General features: G+C 49.6%; 1 protein-coding gene across 1 annotated transcript in view; it reads right to left on the bottom strand.

Annotated features, from left to right (window-relative positions):
- Positions 1-23,497, bottom strand: part of FCHSD2 (FCH and double SH3 domains 2) — a 220,112-nt gene that overhangs the window by 62,978 nt on the left and 133,637 nt on the right. Inside the window, exon 10 of the mRNA XM_048494752.1 lies at positions 15,581-15,676. Within this exon, the coding sequence (XP_048350709.1) occupies positions 15,581-15,676 (96 nt within the window). The remainder of the gene's footprint in view (positions 1-15,580; positions 15,677-23,497) is intronic.

Raw genomic sequence — 23,497 nt, 5'->3', positions numbered from 1 at the left:
GTCTACCTGGCCGGCTTACCGCCCTCATGCCCCCCCCTTCCAGCTTTAAATTGGGGGAAAGGGGGAATATATTAGCCTACCCTGATTTGTTGTTGGCACTATCTTTATGAGTTTTACCATCTGCATTGTATGATTTTATACAAAGGGTGTTTCGTCTACATTGCTAGCCGCTCTGAGTCCACTTCAGCGGGAAGAGCAAGATATTAAACCGAATAACGACAAACATAAGAATATAAGAACTAGCCTGCTGGATCAGACCAGAGTCCATCTAGTCCAGCACTCTGATACTCACAGTGGCCCACCAAGTGCCTTTGGGAGCTCACCTGCAGGAGGTGAAAGCAAGGGCCTTCTGCGGCTGCTGCTGCTCTTGAGCACCTGGTCTGCTAAGGCATTTGCAATCTGAGATCAAGGAGAATCAAGATTGGTAGCCATAGATCGACTTCTCCTCCATAAATCTGTCCAAGCCCCTTTTAAAGTTATCCAGGTTAGTGGCCATCACCACCTCCCGTGGCAGCATATTCCAAACACCAATCACACGTTGCGTGAAGAAGTGTTTCCTTTTATTAGTCCTAATTCTTCCCCCCAGCATTTTCAATGGATGCCCCCTGGTTCTAGTATTGTGAGAAAGAGAGAAAAATTTCTCTCTGTCCACATTTTCTACCCCATGCATAATTTTATAGACTTCAATCCTATCCCCCCTCAGACGCCTCCTCTCCAAACTAAAGAGTCCCAAACGCTGCAGCCTCTCCTCATAAGGAAGGTGCTCCAGTCCCTCAATCATCCTCATTGCCCTTCTCTGCACTTTTTCTATCTCTTCGATACGGGTTCCATATCCAGGAGCTTCTATGCACCGGGTGTCTCTCAGTTCTTTCTCCACCCTAAGGTGTCAGCCCTACACATGTTTTTGAGGAACCATCTAACTTTGTAGGAAACTACAAATAAAAGCAGATGCTGTCCTTGGGGTCAGCCAGCGGAAACTGGCTGGCAGAAGCCGGTAAGGATGGCCTCGTGCTTCCGCTGAGATTGCCTTTTCAGCAATCTCTTCTACAGACAGCAGGCTCAAAACCTCCAGTGAAAAGGATTTGCAGGATCTGAGTCCAGAAGCCCCTTAAAGGGTAACAGGATTTTCAGGGCAAAGGTTCCGAGACAGAAAGAGGCCAGGAGCTTTGATTCTGAAGCGCTTATAACCTGGAAAACTCGCTCATCTTTGAGTTGCTACTGCGCTCCGAACTTGTTCTTCTACTGTAAACCAACAAGGCTAACCACCTGAAAAGGATTTGGCGGCTCTGGCTATTCAGCAAGCGGCTATTCTTCCAACTCTATGATTCTATCTAACTAGATAGAATCCTAGAGTTGGAAGAGACCCCAAGGGCCATCCAGCCCAACCCCCTGCCATGCAGGAACACACAATCAGAGCACTCCTGACAGACGGCCATCCAGCCTCTATTTAAAAACTCCAGATTCCACCACCACTCTGAGGTAGTGTATTCCACTGTCGAACACTCCTTACTATCAGGACATTTTTTCTGATGTTTGGGTGGAATCTCTTTTCCTTCCCCTTGAACCCATCACTTCTGGTCCTAGTCTCTGGAGCACCAGAAAACAACCTTGCTCCCTCTTCGACAAGACATCCCTTCAAATATCTAAACATATCAAGACATCCCTTCAAATATCTAAACATATCAAATATCTAAACAGGAGCAGCGGTGGCGTAGGAGGTTAAGAGCTCGTGTATCTAATCTGGAGGAACCGGGTTTGATTCCCCGCTCTGCCGCCTGAGCTGTGGAGGCTTATCTGGGGAATTCAGATTAGCCTGTGCACTCCCACACACGCCAGCTGGGTGACCTTGGGCTAGTCACAGCTTCTCGGAGCTCTCTCAGCCCCACCCACCTCGCAGGGTGTTTGTTGTGAGGGGGGAAGGGCAAGGAGATTGTCAGCCCCTTTGAGTCTCCTACAGGAGAGAAGGGGGGATATAAATCCAACCTCCTCCCCCTCCCCCTCCCCCTCCCCCCCTCCTCTGTCTCTGCCAATCTTCCAAAAAAGATCCCTGTGTTGTATATCCTGCCTTGAAAAGATGCTGGTGCATTCCCAAAACAGGAAAAAACTACAGGAAACGTTTTCAGAAGTATATCAAGTTGCCTCTTATTGCGATCCAATCCCTCGCTGCGCCCCGGTTACGCAATTATTTGTTCTGATCAAGTAAAGGAGAAACTTCCCCCGAGGAGAGAAATTAGTGTGGGTTTTAATTCAGGCCAGCGGATGATTCAGAAACACGTTCCAGAGGCTGCTTGTTGCGCAACTTGAAACAGTCATGCAGGCCCCGCGAAAGCTTACGAAGCGACCGGCTCTCGAAAGCTGACACACAACGACAACGACAATGAAGCAGCTGGAAAAGAATGCATAACCATAGTGCTTTTTCCTGCTTCCCAGGAATGATGATGATGAAGAAGAAGAAGAAGAAGAAGAAGAAGAAGAAGAAGAAGAAGAAGAAGAAGAAGAGGAGGAGGAGGAGGAGGAGGAGGAGGAGGAGGAGTTTGGATTTATATCCCCCCTTTCTCTCCTGTAGGAGACTCAAAGGGGCTGACAATCTCCTTTCCCTTCCCCCCTCACAACAAACACCCTGTGAGGTGGGTGGGGCTGAGAGAGCTCCAAGAAGCTGTGACTAGCCCAAGGTCACCCAGCTAGCGTCAGGAGTGCCCAACTAATCTGGAATTCCCTCAGATAAGCCCTCCACATTAACTCAACGACAGGAAGCTGGGGATCAAACCCGGTTTCCTCCACGATTAGATATTATCGCAGGCTCTTATCCTCCTCATGCTGGCTTAAGAATTGCTGATGGACTCTGGAGAATGTGTGCAATGAGACTGTCTGGTTTCTAATACGTCCCGCCAAGAGTGACCTGGGACGAGATTTCACAGAGAACTGGAAAGGTAGAAAATGAAATGGTGAGGAAATAGGGTTAAGGAGAGAAATACCTCCTGCCGCTACACTGTGCCAGATTTTATGGTCTCTGCATTTTTGACAGGGCTTCGCTTATCTTTTATGTGAGGCCTCACAGCAAACCAAAGTCAAATGTGCGATTCAGAAGGAATCCCCAGCACGTGGATGAAGTGGGGTCTTGAGTTGTCTGTCTTGCGTTTCTGCTACGTTGCTGTTAACAGCCTCTGAAATCTCAACCCAGCTGCCCAGAATATTTCCCTGGGGCCTGAGATCCCCCCAAAAACACTTTAATTATGGACAGGAGAATGAAGAAGGAAAGTTTGGTTTTCTACCCTGCTGTTCTCTAGCTTTAAAGTGCCTCAAGGTAGCTTACAAACTCCTTTCTCTTCCTCTCCCCACAACAGACACCTTGTGAGGTAGGTGGGGCTGAGAGAGTCCTGAGACTACCCCAAGGTCACCCAGCAGGAATGCAGGAGTGCGGAAACACATCTGGTTCACCAGACAAGCCTCCGCCACTCAGGTGGAGGAGTGGAGAATCAAACCCCGTTCTCCAGATTAGAATCCACCTGCTCTTAACCACTACACCACGCTGGCTCTTAACCACTACACCATGCTGAGGAAAGCCTCAGTTGTGGGCAAGAGGGCGATTGGAGTGAAAGGGCTACTTCCCGTCTCATGATGAGAAGCCGCTTTAGATAGGAAGAGAATACGACCAAACCATGCTACATAATTTCAAATTCAGAAATTACCCTGCCCTGAATGTTGTGGCTTTTACCGGGCTGTGGGCCCGCAGTCTGGTAGTTTTTGCTCCTAATGTTTCACCCGCATCTATGGCTGGCATCTTCAGAGGCAGGTCACAGTAAGATGCGTTTCTCTGTGCCGTGGAGAGAAACACATCTCGCCAAGACGTGCCTCGGAAGATGCCAGCCATAGATGCGGGTGAAATGTTAGCAGCAAAAACTACCAGACTACAGCCACACAGAGCAGAAAAGAAGAAGAAAAGGAGTGCATTTATATCCCTCCTCTCTCTCCTGGAAAGGGGCCTACAAACTCCTCCCCCCCCTGTGAGGTGGGTGGGGCTGAGAGAGCTCCGAAGAACTGTGACTAGCCCCAAGGTCACCCAGCTGGCGTGTGTTGGAGTACACAAGCTAATCTAGTCCCCCAGATAAGCCTCCACAGCTCAAGCGGCAGAGCGGGGAATCAAACCCGGTTCTCCAGATTAGAGTGCACCTGCTCTTAGCCCCTGCACCACGCTGGCTCTCAACAGCCCGTCGATTCTAACAGTGAAAGTCTTCACCAATGCATGACCCCACACTGTTTACTGGAAGCAATCAAGGGTTTTCAGAAGGAGTATTTGCCCAGGGTGACCAACCAAGAATAAGGCTGTTAAGAACACAAGAACAAGCCAGCTGGATCAGACCAGAGTCCATCTAGTCCAGCTCTCTGCTACTCGCAGTGGCCCACCAGGTGCCTTTGGGAGCTCACTGGCAGGAGGTGAAAGCAACGGCCTCCTGCTGGTGCTGCTGCTCCCAAGCACCTGGTCTGCTAAGGCATTTGCAATCTCAGATCAAGGAGGAGCAAGATTGGTAGCCAGAGATCGACTTCTCCTCCATAAATCTGTCCAAGCCCTTTTTAAAGCTATCCAGCTTAGTGGCCATCACCACCTCCTGTGGCAGCATATTCCAAACACCAATCACAGGTTGTGTGAAGAAGTGTTTCCTTTTATTAGTCCTAATTCTTCCCCCCAGCATTTTCAATGAATGCCCAGCATGGTTCTAGTATGGTGAGAAAGAGAGAAAAACTTCTCTCTGTCCACATTTTCTACCCCATGCATAATTTTATAGACTTCAATCATATCCCCCCCTCAGACGTCTCCTCTCCAAACTAAAGAGTCCCAAACGCTGCAGCCTCTCCTCATAGGGAAGGTGCTCCAGTCCCTCAATCATCCTTGTTGCCCTTCTCTGCACTTTTTCTATCTCTTCAATATCCTTTTTGAGATGTGGCGACCAGAACTGAACACAGTACACCAAGTGCGGTCGCACCACTGCTTTATAGAAGGGCATGACAATCTTTGCAGTTTTATTACCAACTCCTTTCCTAATTATCCCCAGCATTTTGCCTTTTTCACAGCTGCCATGCATTGAGTTGACATTCCCATGTTCAGGTAAGCTCTGAAATCTCCGAGTAGGGAAGGGAAGCTGAGTTCCTAACATGTTATGCATTTGTCTGCCACTAGCGCATGGAAGCAGGTTATAAAGCGCAGCCACGTCCATCCCGCCTGGCCCCGGCATGCATGTCAGGAAAGCCACGATATATTAAATGGTGATAGCAGATGCTGCCAGATACCTCCACTAAGGTCATTCTCAGAGCACTGACAGGTGAAGGCTCAATATCCACCAGCTGAACGGCACTAAAACTCTTGAATGTCAAAAGGTTGCACGAGGACAAAACACAGACACAAACACATACACACACACACACACACACAAACACAACACGGTTAGAACTGCAAGGCAAACACAGTTAGGCAAATATAGTTAGTAAAAGACAGAGCCAGATGACTTTTAAACACCCTTGGAACTTAGTGGTAAACAATGTCTTTCTGATTTTCTCTGGGCAAACTAAAGTAGCTTATCTGCTGGGTGAGGAAGAAAGTCGGAAGATAACATGTGGATTTCAAGGACAAATTTGTTATTGCTAGCTAGCCAGCCTGCCTATCTGGTCTAAATTTGCCTTCCCTCAAAGGCAATGCCGGACTTAACAGGATATTCCTCCATGCTATGCAAAAGGGGAAGGTACACACCAAGGTGAAAATGAAGAAAACTTGTACCAACAGGCGACAATAATGATTTCAAAAAATTAGTTCTCCCACTGGAGTAGCAATTTACTTGTAAGTAACCAAAATCATTTTACAATTTTACAAACAGTGACAAAATGTTTTGGAAAAATTGTTCACCTTCTCCCACTGGAGTCATATATATAAACACAAGTTAGAACGGCACGGCAATGTAATCTTAACATAAATATAACAGTTAGCCAGATTCTAGATAATGAACTAACTGGCCTCGTTAAACCTCACGGCTGTTAAAGGCAGGTCAGGGTTTTTCAAAGTACAACAATGGTAACAATCAGGGAGGACAACGCTCTGCAATTGGTTTATTTCGAGAGGCCGTGCCGTTCTAACTTGAGTTTATATATATCACTCCAATGGGAGAATGTAAACAATTTTTCCACAACATTTTGTCACTGTTTGTAAAATTGTAAAATTATTTTGGTTACTTACATGTAAATTGCTACTCCAGTGAGAGAACTAATTTTTTGAAATCATTATTGTAGCCTGTTGGTACAAGTTTTCTTCATTTTCATCACGGACTTAACAGGACATACATATTCCCTCCCCTGGGTGGAGTACAGTGTGCTGGACAGCAGCAAACAAGTTCTAACGTTTTAAAATTGGATTTAATAAAAATCTGTGCTTTCTGATTCTGAAGTGAAGGGGAAGCACCAAACACAACACTGGAGTCAGATTGAATTGGCTGTTTTCCCACAAATTTCCCCATTCCGCTGCACCCTCAACATCAGGGTGTCCTGGGCCCCAGGAGGGGCATCTGGTAGAAATCAGCGGGCTGCAGGGTTGGTCTTCATATCCTGGTTTTTCTACCTTTAAGGAGTCTCAAAATGGCTTAAAATTCCACCCCCCACCCTCAAGGAACAAGGCACCTTGAGAGACAGGTGGGGCAGAGAGAGTTTGGAGAGAACTGAGGCTAGGACACCCAGCAGGCTTCATGTCGAGGAGTGAGAAATCAAGCCCCAGCTCTCTGGATTAGAGACCGCCAGTTATCTGGAAGAGTGGGGAATCGAACCTGGTTTTCCAGATCAGGGTCAGCTGCCCTAAACCACTGCCCCGTGCTGGCTCCATGTTGGGAGGGGGAGGCAGGAAAGCTCCGTTTTCCTATTGGAAAACTCAAAATTATTTTAAGCCATTCACCTCAAAGTGACAATCCCTGAGAGCCATGAAGCCCTGTAAAGATTGGAGCAAAGGACAAACAGCTGGATAAACAGGTGCGCAAGAACATCAAAAGAGCCGTGCTGGATCAGGCCAAAGGCACACTAACCCCCTTCTGTTCACACAGCAGCCGGCCCCCGGCCTCTAGGAAGCCCCCAAGCAGGACAAATGCAACAGCATCGGCCTTCGCGTGCTCATCAGCAGCTGGTTTAAAGAGGTAGGCTGCCCCTGGTACTGGAGGAAGGACCCCTCCCTTCATGAATCTGCCCACATCCCTTTTAAAGTCTTTCAGGCCGGCAGCCATCGCCCCACCCTGCAGCAGAGAGTCCAGAGAACCTGAGTGCAGAAGGTCTAGAACCAGGGGGGCACCCATTGAAAATGCTGGGGGGAAGAATTAGGACTAATAAAAAGAAACACTTCTTCACGCAACGTGGGATTGGTGTTTGGAATAAGCTGCCACGGGAGGTGGTGATGGCCACTAACCTGGATAGCTTTAAAAGTTCCGCAGGGCCTGTAAGACAGAATTATTCCACCGGGCCTTTGGTGAGGCCGGCCGCGGTTTTACTGCCCCCCACTGAAATGCTGCCGAATTTCCATCGTTGTCATCTTGGTTGGGCCTGCTATGATTCCATCTGGGCCCACCTGCTCCCTCTCCTTCCTTCTTCTTTCTATATTTCTCTCTTTGCTTTCTTTTAGCCTTAGGAACGGCGACCTGTTTGAACCTGTTTTTATACTGTTTTTGTATTGTTGAATAGCTTGGATGGATTTCTAAAATTATTTTTAAATTATTTGTAACTGCTGCCGGAGTTTTAATGTTTAAGTTATGCTGTTGAGTTGCTGTTAATAACAGCCATAGTTGGTTGAACTTATGCCGCATTTCGAGGCCCCTCCGAGGAGAAGAGGCTGAGCCTATATAAATCTAAAATATAAATAAATATAAATAAAAGGGGCTTGGACAAATTTATGAAGTCGATCTCTGGCTACCACTCTTGATCCTCCTTGATCTGAGATTGCAAATGCCTTAGCAGACCAGGTGCTCGGGAGCAGCAGCAGCAGCCGCAGAAGGCCATTGCTTTCACCTCCTGCAGGTGAGCTCCCAAAGGCACCTGGTGGGCCACTGCGAGTAGCAGAGAGCTGGACTAGATGGACTCTGGTCTGATCCAGCTGGCTCGTTCTTATGTTCTTAAGGCGCACTTTGCCACCTCCTGCGTATGTGAGCTCCCCAAGGCACCTGGTGGGCCCTGCGAGGAGATGGCAGGGAGTGCTGGGGCCTGGAGTGGACTCCTGGCTCATGATCCAGCAGGCTAGTTCTTATGTTCGCTTAAGGGGCCATTGCTTTCACCTCCTGCATGTAGAGCTCCCAAAAGGGACACCTTGGTGGGCCACTCACCAGATAGCAGAGCTGGACTGAATGGACTCTGGTCTGATCCAGCAGGCTAGTTCTTATGTTCTTAAGGCCATTGCTTTCACCTCCTGCATGTGAGCTCCCAAAGGCACCTGGTGGGCTACTTCCTCTGCAGTGGCAGCAGAGAGCTGGACTAGATGGACTCTGGTCTGATCCAGCTGGCTGAATTCTTGGTATTCTTAAGGCCCTTGCTTTCTACCTGCCTGCAGGTGGGGAGGCTCCCAAAGGGCACTCCTGGTGGGCCACTCATTTGCAGTAGCAGGGGAGGCTGGACTAGGATGGACTCCTGAGGGTCACAGTCCAGCTGGCTCCGTTCTTATGTTCTTAAAGGCCCTTGCGCCACATCCCTGCCTGTGAGCTCCCAAAGGCACCTGGTGGGCCACTACTTGAGGTAGCAGAGGGGAAGCAGGGACTGGATGGACTCTGGTCTGATCCAGCAGGAGGACTAGTTCACTTATGTTCTAGGCAAGGCCATTGCTTTCACTCCTCCTGTGGCATGTGAGCTCCCAAAAGGCAATTCCTGGTGGTGGGCCACTGCCACGAGTAGCAGAGTGCTGGACTAGATGGACTCTGGTCTGATCCAGCTGGCTAGTTCTTATGTTCTTAAGGCTCCCTTGCTTTCACCTCCTGCACGTGAGGCTCCCAAAGGCACCTGGTGGGCCACTGCGAGTAGCAGAGAGCTGGACTAGATGGACTCTGGTCTGGTCCAGCAGGCTCGTTCTTATGTTCTTAAGGCCCTTGCTTTCACCTTCTGCATTTGAGCTCCCAAAGGCTGGTGGAGCCTACTGCGAGAGTAGCAGGGGTGCTGGGACTAAGATGGACTCTGGTCTGATCCAGCAGGCTAGTTCTTATGTTCTTAAGGCCATTGCTTTCACATCCCCTGCATGTGAGCTCCCAAGGCACCTGGTGGGCCACTCTGCGAGTAGCAGAGAGAGCTGAGCTAAGGTGGGACTCTGGTGTCGATCCCAGCAGGCTCTTCCTTATGTTCTTAAGACCCTTGCTTTCGCCCCTCCTGCAGGTGAGCTCCCAAAGGCACCTGGTGGGCCACTGCGGTAGCAGTGCAGAGAGCTGGACTAGATGGACTGGGTCTGATCCAGCTGGCTAGTTCTTACATGTTCTTAAAGGCCATTGCTTTCACGTCCTGCATGTGAGCTCCCAAAAAAAAAAAAAGAGCGCCCCTGGTGGAGCCCACTTTCTTGAGTAACAGCAGAGCTGGACTAGGATGGACTCTGTGGTCTGATCCAGCTGGCTGGGATTCTTGTGTTCTTGAGGCCCTTTGCTTTCACCTCCTGCAGGTTGAGGCTCCCAAAGAGCACCCTGGTGGGGTCACCCTCTTGAGGAGATGACAGGAGTGCTGGACTAAGATGGACTCTGGGTCACAGATCCAGCAGGCTCTGCGTTCCTTATGATTCTTGAAGGCCCTTGCTTTCACCTCCCTGCAGGTGAGGCTCCCAGAAAGGCACCTGGTGGGCCACTGCAGTAGCAGGAGAGCTGGACTGAATGGACTCTGGGTCTGATCCAGCTGGCTAGTTTCTTATGTTCTTAAGGCCATTGAAACTTTTCACACCTCCTGCATGTAGGAGAAGCTGCCAAAGGCACCTAGTTGGAGAAACACTTTCATGAGAGCTAGCAGAGAGCTGGGACTCTGAATGCAGATCCCACCAGGATCTCTTTGGGTTGGCTGGGTGGTATATGTTCTTACAGGCCCTTGCTTTCACCTCTCCTGCATAGGGTGAAGGCTCCCCAGGGCAGCACCCTGGTGCAGGCCACTGCTTGAGAGGTAAAGCAGAGAGCTGGACTAGATGGACTCCTTTTTCCTGGTCTGATCCCAGCTGGCTAGTTCCTTGCCCCACATGTTCTTAAAGGCCCTTGCTTTCACCCTCCACTTGCGGTGAGGCTCCCAAGGAAACACCTAATTGGAGAAAACAGCCCTCTTGAGGAAGTAACAGAGGGAGGCTGAGACAAAATGGTCTGATTCACAGATCACTTCATTTCATTCTTATAATTTCAGCCAGGCCACACTTGCTTTCAAGATACCTTATGGAAATACAAAGGCACCTGAGGTGAAACTCACAGGTAGCAGGAGTGCTGGGACTCAGACGGGATCCCTGGTCTGAGGAGATCCAGCAGGCTGATTCTGCCTGTTCTTAAAGGCCATTGCACTTTCACCTCCTGCATGTGAGCTCCCAAAGGCACCTTGGTGGAGCCACCTCTGGCAGTGGCAGAGAGCTGGACTAGAATGGACTCTGGTCTGATCCAGGCTAAGCTAGTTCTTATGTTCTTAAGGCCTTACCTGGGTGGAGAAGCTCCCAAAAGGAAACACCTGGTGGGCTAGGTAGCAGAATGGGATAAGATGGACTCAAATTCTAGTCAACTTGAGGCTGATTCTTATGTTCTTAAAAGGCCCTTGCTTTCACCTTCTGTTTGACTCCCCAGAGCCTGGTGGGCCTAGGTAGCAGTGCTGGGATTAGATAGAACCTGGTCTACTGATCCAGCTAGCAGCTGATTCTTATAATTCTTAAGGCATTAACAGCTCACCATGGAAGCTCCCAAAAGCACCTGAGGTAAGATACTCTCATGCTTGAGAGCTGGGATGAATGGACTCAGGTGCAGTCCAGCAGGCTCTTCCTTATGTTCTTAAAGGGCATGGCCTCACTGCAGGTGAAGAGCTCCCAAAGAAGCACCTGGTGGAGCCCACTAGAGATGGCAGGGAGGCTAGTTTAGATGGATCCTGAGTGCAGGTCCAGCCCTGGCTGATTTTCTTATGGTGAGCCACTTGCTTTCACATCCTGCATGTGAGCTCCCAAAGAGCACCTGGTGGAGCCAGCTCCTGCGAGTAGCAGAGAGCTGGACTAAGATGGACTCTAGTCTAGATCCAGCTAATGGTTCTTATGTGCTGTGGGCCCTGCTTTCACCCCTCCTGCAAGGTGAGCTCCCAAAAGGAAGAGCACCTGTGGTGGGCACTAAAGAGTAGCAGTGCCGTTCTAGAATGGACTCTGAATTGATCCCGGCAGATCCTTCCATCCTCATTCTTAAAAGGCCCTTGGCTGCAGGCAAAGAGCACTGCCTGGTGAGTCTCAAAGGCCACTCTTGAGGGCTGCAGTAACGAGAGCTGGACCCCAAGATGGACTCTGGTCTGATCCAAGCTACATTTCCAGTTCTTATAATTTCTTAAGGCAATTGCTTTCCACCTCCTGCATGTGAGCTCCCCAGAGGCACCTGGTGGGCCACACTAAAGCAGTAACCTTGCAGAGAGCTATGAATAGATGGACTCTGGTCACAGTCCAGCTGACTAAGCCCCTATGTTCTTATGTTCCTTGGGCTAGCAGCTTGCCTCCTGCAAGGTGAGCTCCCCAAAGGCACCTGGTAGGCCCCTCATGCAGTAGCAGGAAGCTGGACTAGACTTGGACTCTAGTCCACCGTCCCGGCTGTCAGTTCTTGTGTTCTTAGCCCAGGCCCTTGGCTCTCACCTTCTGAATTTGAGGCTCCTAAAGTACCTAGGTGACCACTGCAGTAGAAGAGTGTTGGACTAAGATGGGACTCTGGTTAGAGTCAGCTAGCTAGTTTCACTTATGTTCCTTCCAAGGCTCCTTGCTTTTCCACCTCTGCAGGTGACTCCCAAAGGCACCCTGGTGTTCCAAGGCCACTCAGTAGTAGCAGAGTGCTGGACTAGATGGACTCTGGTCTGATCCAGCAGGCTAGTTCTTATGTTCTTATGTTCTTATGTCCAATCGACTATGCCTTCAATTCGGACACGCCTCCTGCCGAACGAGCCCGACTTTCCCCGAAAAGTTAATGAATTAAAGAGGGTCAAGTAGGGAGCCATGCCTCAAAAGAAGCAAGGCGACAAGCAGAGGGCGAACCACACGCGAGGCGCGCGCGGTGGCTTCTTTGGACAAAGGAAACGTGTCAAAATCTGGTGGAAATCTGTTGGGATGTTAGCTTTTCCCCTAGCACGTTTGCTCTCTGGGGAGTGCCGGGAGAATGTGGGGCGGGAAACCCCTGCTTCTTTTTCCTTACTGCTCTGGGCATTCTGACCCTCTAGCAAGACAGCACCTGTCTTGTCTATGGCAATGTGAGCCGACCTTTTGCCAAAGGACTACGCTTTTATTAAGAGAAGCTTGGATTTATATCCCCCCTTTCTCTCCTGCAGGAGACTCAAAGGGGCTGACAATCTCCTTGCCCTTCCCCCCTCACAACAAACACCCTGTGAGGTGGGCTGGGCTGAGAGAGCTCCAAAAAGCTGTGATTAGCCCAAGGTCACCCAGCTGGCATGTGTGGGAGTGCCCAAGATAATCTGAATTCCCCAGAGAAGCCTCCACAGCTCAGGCGGCAGAGCGGGGAATCAAACCCGGTTCCTCCAGATTAGAATGCGCCTGCTCTTAACCACTGTGCCACTGCTGCTCCTAAGGCCATTGCTACTTACTTCATCCCGCTAGCATTCCAAGGAATCATGGAGTCATAGAGTTGGAAGAGACCCCAAGGGCCATCAAGTCCAACCCCCTGCAATGCAGGAACACACAATCAAAGCACTCCTGACAGATGGCCAGTCAGCCTCTGTTTAAAAACCTCCAAAGAAGGAGACTCCACCACACTCCGAGGCAGTGCATTCCACTGTCCAACAGCCCTGTCAGGAAGTTTTTCCCTGATGTTTTGGTGGAATCTCTTTTCCTTCACCTTGACCCCATCACTCTTAGTCCTTGTCTCTGGAGCTGCAGAAAACAAGCTTGCTCCCTCACCAGCATGACATCCCTTCAGATATCTAAACATGGCTATCATGTCACTCCTTAACCTTCGCTTCTCTTGACTAAACATCCCCAGCTCCCTAAGCCTCTCCTCGTAGGGCACGGATTCCAGACCTTTGACCATTTTGGTTGGCCTCCTCTGGACCCGTTCCAGCTCCTCAATGTCCTTCTTGAAGGGGGTTAGAGGGAAAGAGTTTTTAACCCTGAACTGCTGTTTTGAACTTAAGTTCCAGTTAAGGAATTGCTGATCACTGCACGCTCTTAATCCTGTCCAATAAAACGAGTTCTGCACCCAAGAGTCTGGATATTGTAGGCGAAGAAGCCCATTCTCTGCCCGTTCCGACGTATGCAAGCCAACAGAAAACTCAGCAAGCTTCATTTTTATCTCTGCTAGTCAAAAGCCCCACCCAGACGAGTACGTCCTTCGCTCTCCCTGGTACGCCTGCTCTCTCTGAAACCTGCACAACTCAAAGAAGCAGGCTCTGTTTGCACACTCTGGATCTTGTCACACGGGACGCATGCCCATATGAGCCTACGCAAGTGAATCCTCACATGTTCTGGCCCCACATGGAAACAGCAGGGAATGTAGATGCATCAAGGGGAAACAGGCTGGGCTAGTCCTGGTTTCATCTGATGCAATGGGATAAAAGATTCACCTTTTACAACGTTAGCCATTTGTAAGGTGGCCGATTTCATGGAGTCGCAGCACAAAAATCTGGGCTGTAGGACCCTGAGAGCAATACTAGAAATTCTGAGGCCAGCCAAGCCTAGGAAGCATGGACTGTATATATAGAGACACAAGGCAATGAACTAACTGGTATATGCAAATACTTCGAGTATAAAGTCAATAGATAAGTCATACACCATTCATAAATATATATTGTGATTATATTGTAAACAATATGCAATAATAAAAGGAAACGCTTCTTCACGCAACGTGTGATGGGTGTTTGGAATATGCTGCCACAGGAGGTGGTGATGACCACTCACCTGGATAGCTTTAAAAAGGGCTTGGACAGATTTATGGAGGAGAAGTCGATCTGTGGCTACCAATCTTGATCCTCTTTGATCTCAGATTGCAAATGCCTTAGCAGACCAGGTGCTCGGGAGCAGCAGCAGCAGCAGCAGGCCCTTGCTTTCACATCCTGCAGGTGAGCTCCCAAAGGCACCTGGTGGGCCACTGCGAGTAGCAGAGTGCTGGACTAGATGGACTCTGGTCTGATCCAGCAGGCTAGTTCTTATGTTCTTATGGATATAGATTTAATAACAAATCATACAATGAGGGCACTTGGGCAACCTAAGAAGCGTAATGGGACAGTACTTAGTAACAAATTCTCATAAGCATTGTATAATATCTGATAAACATTGTACATAAGGCAAGAAACCTGTACCATTCACAGTTCGTTCCAATAAATTGAAAGAGTCAGTATCACCAGTGTCCCATTACGCTTCTTAGGTTGCCCAAGTGCCCTCATTGTACAATTTGTTATTAAATCTATATCCATTTGCATATTACTTACAATATAATCACAATATATCTTTATGAATGGTGTATGACTTATCTATTGACTTTATACCTGAAGTATTTGCATATACCAGTTAGTTCATAGCCTTGTGTCTCTATATATACCAGTGGTGGCGAACCTATGGCATGGGTGCCAGAGGTGGCACTCAGAGCCCTCTCTGTAGGCACACGCAGAGTGCCCCCACCCCCCACACATCTAGGCTGGCCTGGGCCACTGGGCTCGATTATTAGCATTAAACCTAAGGCCTAGTTTTGGGGAAGCAGTGTAGGTAACCCTGTTAAGCGCTGATAAACCCCTCTGATTTCCATGCGCTGAACTAAAGCGTGATCCTTTACCTGGGAGTACGCTTGGTTGCTGACAATGGGGCTTGCTTCTGATTAAACCCTCCTAGGGTCGTGATTCACCCGTTGGAAGAGTTGCATGGCTGCTTCAAAGCAAAGCCACCGACGACCACCAAGTTTACTCCCGAGTAACGCACGCCTCGGAGCCAACCGCTTTTTCTAAACTAAAACCTCAGTATTCAGGTTAAATTGCCGTATTGGCACTTTGTGATAAATAAGTGGGTTTTGGGTTGCAATTTGGGCACTCGGTCTCCAAAAGGTTCGCCATCGCTGATATATACAGTCCATGCTTCTTAGGCTTAGCTGGCCTCAGAATTTCTAGTGTTGGTTTGACTGTATATATTTGCTGATCTGTTAAATATGGACCCTGACAGCAAGCCAGTTTTCTACGAATGCCAAAGCCGTTCAGAAGCGTTGCACGGGTACACAACTTGTAACAGAAGGCCAGCTTGCCCCTGCCTGCTTAGAAGCACGGATTCCACAGTTCTGTGGATCACGACCGAGGGTAAGTCTACACCCAGGTTCTGCTCCCAAAACAGATTATCTGAATGGCTAACTTTCGCAAAGACGGGTATGAATCATAATAAACGTTTTTGTTCAGAGGAAACGGGTCTTACGGTATCGCTGTCGCAGGGTTGGAACTGGAAAGACTGCGGCTTGTGGAACACGGCGTTCTCTTGTAAGAACAGCTGGAAACTGTAATCTCGCACTACCTGGAAGAGACAACAGATACGTTCACTGGGTTTCTCCCTCCATTCGAGAAAAATCAAGGGGAAAAGAATGCGACTGTTAAACTTACGGTTTTCCAGTGACCATCAACCTAGCCTTGCACCCGGCCCCAGGGATGGTATACTTACTGGTTTTAGTAAACAGGGATCCAGTCTATCTCAAATCTCAGACATGTATTCACCCAGTAGCTCAAAAATATAAGAAGGCCCGTTTATCTTCTATTTTCTTTATCTCTAATACTTGTGCAAACTAGGTTGGTAACTTTGGGAGGGTGGCCACGTTGCTCTGAAGTAGGAGAGCTAGATTTGAGTGCAGTGGCAGCTTGTTAACCAACAAGATTTTGGGGTCAAGAGTCTGTCTTGACCTGTATCTAGCCATACGTCCTTGTTCAAAAGGGATCAGGTGGCTCAATGGGGAGTCAAGAGTCAAAGCGACCTTTGAACTTTCAAACACCTTTGAACTTTTTTTTTCATCAGGCTGATGGGTTTCCACTCCATGCGGCTGAATGTTCTAGAACAAACGCCGTGTCGATCGGCAGCAAAACAGTTACATTCGAGTCCAGTAGCACTCTAAGGATCAACAATATTTCCAGGGTATGAGCCGTCGAGAGTCAAAACACCCTTCACAGTTTTGAGAGCCAGCCTGGTGTAGTGTTTAAGAGCAGGTGGATTCTCATCTGGAGAACTGGGTTTAATTCCCCATTCCTCCACTTGAGTGGCAGAGGCGAATCTGGTGAACCAGATGTGTTTCCGCACTCCTACATTCCTGTTGGCTGACCTTGGCCTAGTCTCAGTTCTCTCAGGACACTCTCAGTCCCACCTGCCTCACAAGGGGTCTATTGTGCAGAAAGGAAGGGAAAGGATGTATTGTCGAAGGCTTTCACGGCTGGAATCACTGGGGTGCTGTGTGGTTTCTGGGCTGTATGGCCGTGTTCTAGCAGCATTCTCTCCTGACGTTTCGCCTGCATCTGTGGCTGGCATCTTCAGAGGATCTGATGATAGGAATGTTACTCCCATGCTACCACTTCTCTGTGACTCACATGCCAGGCTGCTCTATTCAGATGGCCTCACCTTTTGACCTCACAGTATATATACTCCACTTGCTTTCCATTCCTACCATCAGATCCTCTGAAGATGCCAGCCACAGATGCAGGCGAAACGTCAGGAGAGAATGCTGCTAGAACACGGCCATACAGCCCGGAAACCACACAGCACCCCACCGAAGGGAAAGGAGTTTGTCAGCCTCTTTGAGTCTCCTTACAGGACAGAAAGGTAAATAAATCCAAACTCTTCTTCATCATCGGAAACAACTAGGAATTCATGTCCCTGCTTGGCAAAGGAAGTGCTGATTCTCAAAAGCTCAGATCTTGCAGGTCCCTAAAGTGCTACTGGATAAGAATCAAGAGAAACTAAGCGGCAGGATTTTTGTAAATAATGCACCACAGCCTTGGATTCTGTAGAGACAATGGGAAAATCTTGGGAAATTGTCATCTCCCTGCTCCTCTTCCTCCCAAGAAAGGCACTAAACGAGGGTTTTGCTGTCACAATAACCTGTAAACATTTCAACGCATAAACTACCTGTGATACTCCAGAGCATTTTGGGTGCTTTGCACATGGAGACTGAGATGTGCCTCTACTGCCAATACAGAAGAATGCAAATAGGGTTTCCGGATGGCACGATTTCCCCTGCTCCAGTTCTGTAGCAGCGGCCAGCCTCCTCCTCCAACCAGGGTGGGGATTTCTCTGTGATTTTTTTGTAAACTGGAAACTGAATGTTTTATTTATTTTAATCTATTTTATTTTTATATTTCTATCCCACCCATCCCCAAAGGGCTCAGGGCGGCATACATGATAAAAAAACACAGGGTTTAAAACAGCAATAAATATCAACCCTTAAATGCAATAAAACCCAACATAACAGATAAAAGATGGCAACTTCAAGCCCAATTCCCCCACGGGAGACCAGTGATGGCAGCTGTTAACTGATATATAATTGACAGCTGTTCTACTGATATAACGTTACAGCAAGAAGAATTAATGGGTTCTCTGAATTCTCGGCTTTTACTTTTAAAAAAGTCCCTAGCCCCGTGGTGGCGAACCTTTGGCACTCCAGATGTTATGGACTACAATTCCCATCAGCCCCTTCCAGCATGGCCAACTGTAGGAGCTGATGGGAATTGTAGTCCATAACATCTGGAGTGTCAAAGGTTCGCCACCACTGCTCGGAGCCCCTTTATATCAGATTTGCAACAAGACAGGATAAAGCGTCATCTTAGCAAAAATGAAAGCTGGAAATCCAAGGAGCCTGTTAATGTATTATAACGTTACACTTATATATACGGTGGCCAGATTATAGAAGGCGGACGAGATATGGGAATGCTCGTTCGCCTTCTGACCTCCGACCTATCTCGAAGAACGAGGATGGCAGGGTTCAGGAATACTCCGCTTCGTCCCTGGTGTTGATAAATGCCAGGTCCATTAATAATAAAACCGCTATACTCCGAGATTTTCTCGGAGGCCAGCAGATGGACCTGGCTTGTGTCACCGAGACCTGGGTGCGTGAAGGTGAGACCGTCGCCTTGGGCGAGGTCGCGCCCCCAGGTTTCGCGTGCCTCCACCGGTCACGAACCCGGGGCCGGGGGGGTGGGGTGGCAATGTTCATCCGTGATTCTATCCCCTTCAGGGCTGCCCCAGTCCCGGAGATCTCTGGCATGGAATGTGTCGGTTTTGAGTGGTTGGCCTTGGAGAGGTTGGCTGTTCTCCTGGTGTACCGGTCGCCTAGCGCACCGGGAGACAGCCTGCCGCAGCTGCTGGAGGTGGTGGCAGACTGGGCATTGCGGTACCCTAGACTTATCGTCTTGGGCGACTTCAATGTCCATGTCGACACCGCCTCGTGTACAGCGGCTGCGGACCTAGTATCATCCATGGCGACACTGGGCCTCTCCTTAGTAAATTCTGGCCCCACCCATGAAGCCGGTCACAGGCTAGATTTGGTCTTCGGGCTGGGGATTGATATGGTCGTGGCCTCTGTCGATAGAGTGTCATGGTCCGACCATTACGCCCTGAGGGTTCGGGTGGACAAGCCACAACACTCCCGTCTAGGCGACGGGCTGATTTATGCCCGCCCGCGGAGACTTATGGATCCACTTGGCTTCCTGAATGCTCTGCGGGATCCTGCCCCTGCCGGCACACTCGATGAGCAGGTGGATGACTGGTATTCCCGGCTTTCCGATGCCATCGATATTGTTGCCCCCCGGCGCCTCTCTGCGTCCCCGTGTTCGGCGGGCTCCATGGTATAATGGAGGAGCTCCGCCACATGAAACGGGCACTCAGACGTGTTTGAGCGCGTTAATGGAGGAAATCTCGTGACGGAGCCGGCGAACATCTTATAGGACGCTTATGAAAGCCTATGAGATGGCGACGAAGGAGGCGAAGAGAACTTTCTTCTCCTCCTCTCTCGCATCTGCTAGCTCACGCCCAGCACAATTGTTTACGTATAATTCGTCCCTGACCTCCTTATCGGAAGGCTCTGTAAATCATCAATTGGCTATTAGCTGTGAGGCATTTATGAGCTTCTTTGCAGACAAAATCTCGTCAGCTCCGGCCAGGATCTTCCTCCACTTTGACTACAATGAGTGAACTGGAGGCTCCCTTGCCGTCTTCCGGCCCTTGTTTGGCCCAGTTCTCCTGCTCTCCGAGGCCGCTGTTGACAGGGCCCTGGCTGCTGTTAGACCTACTACCTGCCCTCTGGATCCGTGCCTCCTGGCTTATTAAAACCTGCCGGGCGGAGCTACGCACCCCATCTGTTGAATATCATCAATAGCTCCCTTGAGCAAGGAGTTTTTCCGGATGGGTTGAAGGAGGCAGTGGTCCCACACTCTTGAAAAGACCATCGTTAGATCCAGGGATCTGGCCAATTGATTACCGCCCCGTCTCGAATCTTTCGCTTCCGGGCACGGTAATTGAGAGAGTGGTGTTGGAGCAGCTTCAGGGCTTCCTGGATGACGCATCGGCCTTTGACCCCTTCCAGTCCGGCTTCCGTGCTGGCACGGGACGGAGACGGTTCTCGCCGCCACAGATACGCATCGGTGATGCAGCTTGACCAAGGCGGATCGGCTGCTGGTTTTGTTAGACCTTACCGCAGCGCTTGATGTGGTCGATCACAACCTTTTGACCCACCGCCTGGTCAGCCTCCGGGATACGGGGCACTGTCCTTCAATGGATTGCCTCCGTTTCTCCGGGACCGTTGCCAGCAAGTGTGGTGCGGGGACCAAGCCTCTCGGAGGTGCCCACTTCAATGGGTGCCTCAGGAGCGCTGCTGTCCCCGCTATTATTTAACATCTATATGCACCACTTGCTCAGCTGGTACGGAGCTTTGGGCTGATTTGTCCCCAGCACGCTGATGCCACTCCGCTCATTCTGCTCATGCACGGGTTAGCTGTCACGGCCCCTGCAGCTCTACAGCATTGTTTGGAGGCGGTCGCTGGTTGGTTACAGCAGAGCAGGCTGAAACTGAATCCATCGGAAGACGGAGATCCTTTGGCTGGGCCGCAGGGGGGAGGCAGCGGATTCACTGCACTCGGAGTGAGAGGGGACCCTTTTGGCGCCGGCCCTCTCTGTCCGTAGTCTGCGGGTCCACCTGGATTCGGCTCTTTCAATGGAGACCCAGGTGGCCCTTGTAACCCGGACTGCATTTTTCCATCTTTGGCAGGCCCGGCGGCTGGCCCCCTTCCTCTCTCAGGCCGACCGGGCCACTGTGACACATGCAACGGCCACCTCCAGGCTTGGCTATTGTAACTCGCTCTACGCGGGCCTTCCCTTGCGCTCTGCTGATTCGAAACTGAAACTGGTCCAACATGCAGCCCGGCGCGCTTGCTCACAGGGGCTTCTGTGATCATATTCAACCTGTGCTGCGCCAGCTGCACTGGCTTCCAGTGGAATTCAATCATCTTCAAGGTGTGGGTTTTAACCTTTAAGGCCTTACGCGGCCTGGGACCCTCGCATCTGAGAGACCGCGATACCCCATATGCTTCTACTCGGCCTCTGCGATCAGCAGAGGCCAATTTGTTGGCGGTTCCTGGCCCCTCGATGATGCGGCTGGCCTCCACACGGGCCAGGACCTTTACGGCCCTGGCCCCAGCCTGGTGGAACACTCTTCCTCCAAACTGTCCGGGCCCTGCGGGACCTTGATGAGTTCCGCGAGGGCCTGTAAGACCGAAGTTGTTCCACTGGGCCTTTTGAGTGTCCAGTCGCTGAGTGGCTTCCTCCCTCCCCCTCTCCTTCCCCCCCTGCATCTTCTTGCACATACCATCTGTTGCACTTTACCACCTATTATCCTCCCAGAGAGGAACCTGACCCCTCCCTTTTCTTTTACTGGGGTGATCTAAATTGAATTGGCCATAATAGGGCACCTATTATGATGCTAACCGCTGTTTTTAAGTAGTTTTTAATGGTTTTTAATATTATATTGTTGTTATCGATTTAATTAATTGTATATGTGAATGTTGTTCACCGCCCAGAGCCCCCAGGGGATGGGGCGGTTTATAAATCGAAACAATAAATAAATAAATAAATAAAATAAATAAATATAATGACATTGATTATCTGGTAAAAGCCCCTCCCGCCCCCGGAGTAGCCCTGGGAGATGGGGGAGGGGGGGAGATGGTCACTGTGGGGCAGGGTAAGTATCTACTGTATGAGTGGAAAAATTCGAATTTTCCTAACCCACAAAGCCACCATCCAGCAACCTGTGCAGAAATGGGTATTATTGGGGTGCTGTGTGGTTTCCGAGCTGTATGGCCGTGTTCTAGCAGCATTCTCTCCTGACGTTTCACCTGCATCTATGGCTGGCATCTTCAGAGGATCTGAGGTGCATCTGTGGCTGGCATCTTCAGAGGATCTGAGAAGATGCCAGCCACAGATGCAGGCGAAACATCAGGAGAGAATACTGCTAGAACACGGCCATACAGCCCGGAAACCACACAGCACCCCAGTGATTCCAGCCGTGAAAGCCTTCGACAATACAATGGGTAATGTTTATTGCACTTTTATCCTGCCCTTCTTTCCCAAGTAGTTCAGGACAATATAAATGAGTTTCATTCTTCTATTTTATGGTCCCAGCTACCCAAGATCACAGATAGCGGGTGGGGTGGGGGTGGGGGGGCTTCAACGTGGGTCTCCCCATTCCTAGTCTAGCCCCCACTCTACCCGAGCTCTCTCACATTGCCGTTTGGGCTGTCTCAACCGGATTATCGGTGCTCTGAAGCCAAGACAGACTTGAGCAAATGTCACGAAGCAGAATCGAGAGCTCTGCCTGTTCTTCCGCTGCAGCGTTTGGAGGTCCTCAGGCAAGCGACGGCGACAGCAAACATTTCATTACACCAATATCCGGCCTGTGCCCACCTGGCACCCGACACGGCCCAGCAGGTCAAAGAGAGAAATCTGCCGCTCAGGAAAGACTTGCTCCCCACTGAGCCACCTGATCCCTTTTGAACAAGGACGCATGGCTAGATACTTGCTCCAACTATTTATTCCTGCGCAGAGAAGAGCCTTTGCCTCAGCAAGAGTCAGCATTATGCCCTCAGCATTACTGAGTGGCAGGTATAAGGGGATCGAAAAATCAAAAAGACTTTGTTCCTGCTCTTTAGCTCAGGGGGGAACCGTATGCCATCCTCTCATACTCTGTCCCAAATTTGCAGAGATTAGAGCCAAATATTCTGTCTGTATTGCACTATGACAAGACAAAACAGCTGATCTATTCACAATCCCACTATTACTGAATAACTCAGATGCCATGTTCAGTGAAACAATTGCAAATTTTCTGCAAGAGATAATGCATTGGAAATAAGTACCCTAAGTCAATGAGGGCAAACCTTTTCAAGACTGAGTGCCCAAACTGCAACCCCAAACCCATTTATTTATCGCAAAGTGCCAACACGGCAATTTAACCTGAACACTGAGGTTTTAGTTTAGAAAAAACGGTTGGCTCCAAGGCGCGCATTACTTGGGAGTAAGCTTGGTGGTGGTCAGCGGCTTTGCTTTGAAGCAACTGTGCAACGCTTCGAATGGGTGAATCATGACCCTAGGAGGGTTTAGCAGCAAGCCTCATTGTCAGCAACCGAGCTTACTCCCAGGTAAAGGATTGCGCTTTAGTTCTTCCCATGAAAATCAGTGGGGTTTAACAGAACAGGGTTACCTACATGTCGTGCCCAGCGGCCCAGGCCAGCCTAGATGTGTGTGTGGGGGGCGATTTTTGCCCCCCCTCCCAATATGACGAACTCTGTGCACGAGTGCCCACAGAGAGGGCTCTGAGTGCCACCTCTGGCCCCCGTGCCATAGGTTCACCATCACTGCCCTAAGTGTTCGACTGTTGGTGGGGCTGTTATACTATTTGCTGCTTTTTGTCAATTTAGCTGATTTATTATGCCAATAAAGTCTTTGAAATTGAATTGAAATCTGCCGTAGTTCCCTTTACTGCGGCTTCTTTAGGTTTGCAGCAGCTGATCGAAGAAAACAGCCAAGGGCCTGACAAGCAGAAATCCAGGTTTAACATAAAAGCGACTGCTACCAAATAAATCGGATCCGCTTTCTTGCAACTGAAGTTTGGGAAAGACATATTTGATTCACTGGCTGACGCCTTGGAAAACAACAGCCAGGGTGTTTCTTATGCAATGTCCTTTTTTTTGGAAGCATGGTAGATTACAGGTGCCAGCTCAGAGAGAAAGAAAGTGTGCTATATTAGTGTTTCCTGGCAAGGAGCACCGCTCTGCAAAACAGAACATTCACAGTCTCGGGATTTCTGCTCGT

Source organism: Sphaerodactylus townsendi, linkage group LG04, assembly GCF_021028975.2.
Source record: "Sphaerodactylus townsendi isolate TG3544 linkage group LG04, MPM_Stown_v2.3, whole genome shotgun sequence".
Taxonomy (NCBI): Eukaryota; Metazoa; Chordata; class Lepidosauria; order Squamata; family Sphaerodactylidae; genus Sphaerodactylus; species Sphaerodactylus townsendi.
The sequence above is the reverse complement of the archived record's forward strand: the minus strand, read 5'-3'. Positions and strand labels throughout refer to the sequence as shown.